The sequence below is a fragment of the Poecilia reticulata genome, linkage group LG15 (assembly GCF_000633615.1).
Source record: "Poecilia reticulata strain Guanapo linkage group LG15, Guppy_female_1.0+MT, whole genome shotgun sequence".
Lineage (NCBI taxonomy): Eukaryota > Metazoa > Chordata > Actinopteri > Cyprinodontiformes > Poeciliidae > Poecilia > Poecilia reticulata.
Genome location: NC_024345.1, coordinates 6,006,572 through 6,010,528, shown reverse-complemented (window position 1 = coordinate 6,010,528; position 3,957 = coordinate 6,006,572). Strand labels below are relative to the sequence as shown.

At 39.9% G+C, this 3,957-nt stretch overlaps 1 protein-coding gene across 2 annotated transcripts in view; it reads right to left on the bottom strand.

The window, feature by feature from the left end:
* LOC103476610 (1-phosphatidylinositol 4,5-bisphosphate phosphodiesterase beta-1-like) overlaps positions 1 to 3,957 on the bottom strand; it is a 49,894-nt gene that overhangs the window by 12,911 nt on the left and 33,026 nt on the right. For both annotated transcript variants that reach the window (XM_017308882.1, XM_017308883.1), the window contains 3 exons: positions 2,872 to 3,026; positions 2,134 to 2,301; positions 1,955 to 2,054 (listed from right to left, as the gene is read on the bottom strand). In XM_017308882.1, the coding sequence (XP_017164371.1) occupies positions 1,955 to 2,054; positions 2,134 to 2,301; positions 2,872 to 3,026 (423 nt within the window). The remainder of the gene's footprint in view (positions 1 to 1,954; positions 2,055 to 2,133; positions 2,302 to 2,871; positions 3,027 to 3,957) is intronic.

Here is a 3,957-nt window from a genome sequence, read left to right as displayed (position 1 = left end):
CAGTTACAAAGTCGGCCTTCTATCACCTGAAGAACATTTCCAGGATTAAAGGACTAATGTCTCAGCGAGATCTAGGGAAACTTATCCATGTGTTTTTCAGGGCTCTGTACTGGGACCCTTGTTGTTTATCATTTACCTCCTCCCCCTGGGTAATATTTTTCGCAAACATAACATCCAGTTTCACTGCTACGCGGATGACACCCAACTCAAATGGAAGCATGGAACTGGGTTTGGTTGAAACATATTTCAACCAAACCCAGTTCCATGCTTCCATTTTCCTCCCTCACTGACTGTCTTCTTGAAATAAAACAATGGTTTACTCTTAACTTTTAAATTAAATTCTTGTAAAACTGAACTTCTCTTAATTGGTACTAATTCAATACTAAGTAAACTTGATAATTTCTCCACTTCAGTTGATAACTCCTCCATTTTTCCCTCCCCTCAGGTAAAGAGTCTGGGGGTCATCCTCGATAGCACCCTCTCTTTTGCCTCCCATGTCAATATCACTCGGTCAGCTTATTTTCATCTCCGAAATATTCGCCGTCTCCGTCCTTCTCTCACTCCGCACTCCACTGCTGTTCTGGTCCACAGTTTGATCACATCTCGTTTAGACTATTGTAATTCTCTACTTTTTGGTTTGCCACAGAAAACTCTGTATAAATTACAATTGGTTCAAAATTCAGCTGCTCGTATCATTACACAGACCCTTTTAATTTATCACATCACACCTATTTTACAACAGCTCCATTGGCTTCAAATCACATATCGCATCAACTATAAAATACTTCTTCTAACTTTTAAAGTAATTCACAACCTCACACCTTCATATCTCTCGGACCTCCTTCACATTGTCACACACACCCGTTCCCTCAGATCCTCTTCTTCTGTCCATCTCACCGTCCCCCCTGGTCGTCTTGTCACTATGGGGAGCAGAGCATTCAGCCGCTCTGCTCCCAAACTCTGGAACTCACTCCCACCTGATCTCCGGAACATCGAGTCTTTGCAATATTTTAAGTCCAAACTCAAAACCCATTAGTTTGAACTAGCATACAACCTTTAATTATCTTTGTACTGTCTTATAAATCTTGTTTGTGTTTTTATGGGGTTTTTTTATTACCGGTATGTATTTTATAATTTGCTTGTTTTTATGTCAAGGTGACCATGGGTGTCCAGAAAGGCGCCTACAAATAAAATGTATTATTATTATTATTATTATTATTATTATTATTATTATTATTATTATTATCTTTAGTCGCATTGATTATTGACCAGTATCTTCACAGGTCTGCCTAAAAAAATCACTCAAACAGCAGGAGCTGATCTAAAACGCTGCTGCTGGCGTTCTCACAAAAATCTGTGTAGGACGGCGAAGTCCTAGCGCAAAAATTCGCGTGACAGGTGGACGGAGCCTGGTGCTGCAAGGTTGGAGACCTTGTCTTGTTAGGCGACGGGGCCTGGATAATACCTGGATAATACCTGGATAATACCTGGATAATACCTGGATAATACCCGTGTTAAAAGGATGGCGGAGTCCGGCGACGACAGGTGCTTAAATTCCGTAACAAAAGTATGTTTTTATATATTTTTTTCAAAATCTTTCTCTTTCTTACCGTTTATTTAACGTGACATGCTGTTTTTATTTTTTTTTTAATTATGTAAAGCACCTTGAAATGCTTTACTGCTGAAATGTGCTATACAAATAAAATTTGATTGATTTGATTGATTGAACAGAGTGAGAGCCAAGATGATTATTTTAGCAAGACTGTCAGTGTCTGAATAATATGCCAAGACTATATGTGAGTTTACAGACAGCAAAAGGAAAAAAAAGTATTGAAATGAACAATACTGCAGCTCAGAGCTCTTATCAGTTGTTTCCTGTTGTATTTTTCGATCCCGTAACCAGCATTAGTAGATGAGTTTAGATCTGAATCAGATTAACTGTGACTATACAGACCTGGTCTGATGGCAGACACTGGAATAATCCGATGGCCGATGAATTTTCCTCCTTCCTCAAACGCAGCAATTCTCAGAGAGGCCAGAGTCGGAAGAATAACCTGCACAAAAGTAGGAGTCATCTGTCTGAAAACGCCATTTGATTCAACTAGGCCGTTTGTTCCTCTAGGCGTCCCTCACCTTCTTGAAGACGATGGGCTCCTCGTCCCACACTGGATTGACAGCGTTGTTGTTCTGGGAGGTTTTAGTCTTCAGAGCTTTCCTCCTAGTGTCTGCGGGGAGTCCGAACATCTCCACCTCCACATAAACACCCACCCTCCGTTCAGTCAGAAACTGGCCTGAGATGACCTGCGATATGCAGTAGTGGTTTTAAGAGCAGTTTTAAATGGATTTGTGTTTTTATGTATTTAAGAGCCTTTATTTCACCAGGAAAATTCCATTGAGATTAAAAATCTCTTTTGCAAGAGAATACTGGCCAAGACAGGATATATAGATATGTCTATCCACATAGAGATTGCAGAACATTCACAGCAAACACCAAAAAAGTTAACACCATCATAAACAAATAAATTAAGACTCCTCATCTACGGAGAAATAATTCCTCCTCATAATCAGATATAACAGCCTACCCTCATGTTATTATTTTTTTCTGTAATGAAAGGGCAACGCCTCCCATGACGGCTGCAGACTCAGGCACCTCTCTACTCATGTCTGCTGCTGTTTTTTTTTTCTTTTGGTCCTTTAGTGTTCTTTAGATGGGCTGTACTGAAACAAATTTTGTTGTGCTTTAGCACAATGAAAATAAAGGCTGACTGATTCTAAGAACATTTAGAGACAACAGCACCTTCAAATGAACGTACTGGATGTCATCATTTTGATCAGTTACAGTATGAGAAGGAGTTTATCATTGAGCTGTACCTTCACAGAGAGAGTATTAGCTACAATGCCGTCCACTGTGTTTTCTGTGAAAGGGTCAAAGTGTTTGTCATGACGCCTCATAAACTCTGGTTTCAGTCGGTAGCCACTGCGGCCGTTGTACTCAAACATGAAGAGGTTCAGCTGCATGGACAGATCTGGAACATAAAACTCATTTTTGTTAGCAATATCACAAGATTTCAAGCTACTCTTCCTTATTTTAGTAGGAGTCACTCTAGGACTAAAATGTCTTTTAAATAAACCCCTTTAGTGCAGTCTGGGTAATGCTGTGCTGGTTATTTATTGGTAATATAATATAGCAATTCACAGAAAACTGTTGACTGAGACCTGAGCTACACTTGTCTATTAGTCTCAAACAGCTGCCACTGGTTTATTTAAATATTCTTAATCTACACTAGCGGTTCTCAACGTGGGCGGTACCGCCCCCCAGGGGGCATTCAGAGGACGGCAGGAGGCGCTGGCGAACATTTTTACAAAAGGGGGGCGCTGGGATGCCTTTGGGGGGCGTTTAGTCGAAGGTCAACTTTACACCTTAAATGCACAACAATACCAGTTTAGACTTTGAGCAACTTGGTAAAACTGTATTGTGTAACATTAAATCATGCTTGGCTGCAGCTGTATAGATGGCAGCTCTTCTTCTATTCAGTGTTTGTTAGCTTCTGTTAGCTTCTTGGCGCAGCTCYGTTCTCCTGCTACTGGTAGCTAAAATCACGATACCCTCACTGTGTATCCCTCTGAAAAATGAACCCATTTAAATAAATAAATAAAGAAATCCCTCCATGGGTGATACCACGATAGAGAGCGTTCATTTTATAGCGTTAACACTGACGCTGAACAGTGAAAAAAATCAACACATGATGTGAAACATGACGATTAGGCAGCGCAGCAGGTGATGAGTGAAGATTACTGATGGTCAATAAATGATAAAATAAATCYAGCAACAGGAAAGAAACTAAAGTGGACATAGCAATAAACCAAGAGAGGATAATACTAATCAAAGGAAACTAAATGGAAATGAATGAAGAACAAAATGCAAGAATAAACTAAGAAACTAAAGCAAATACAGAG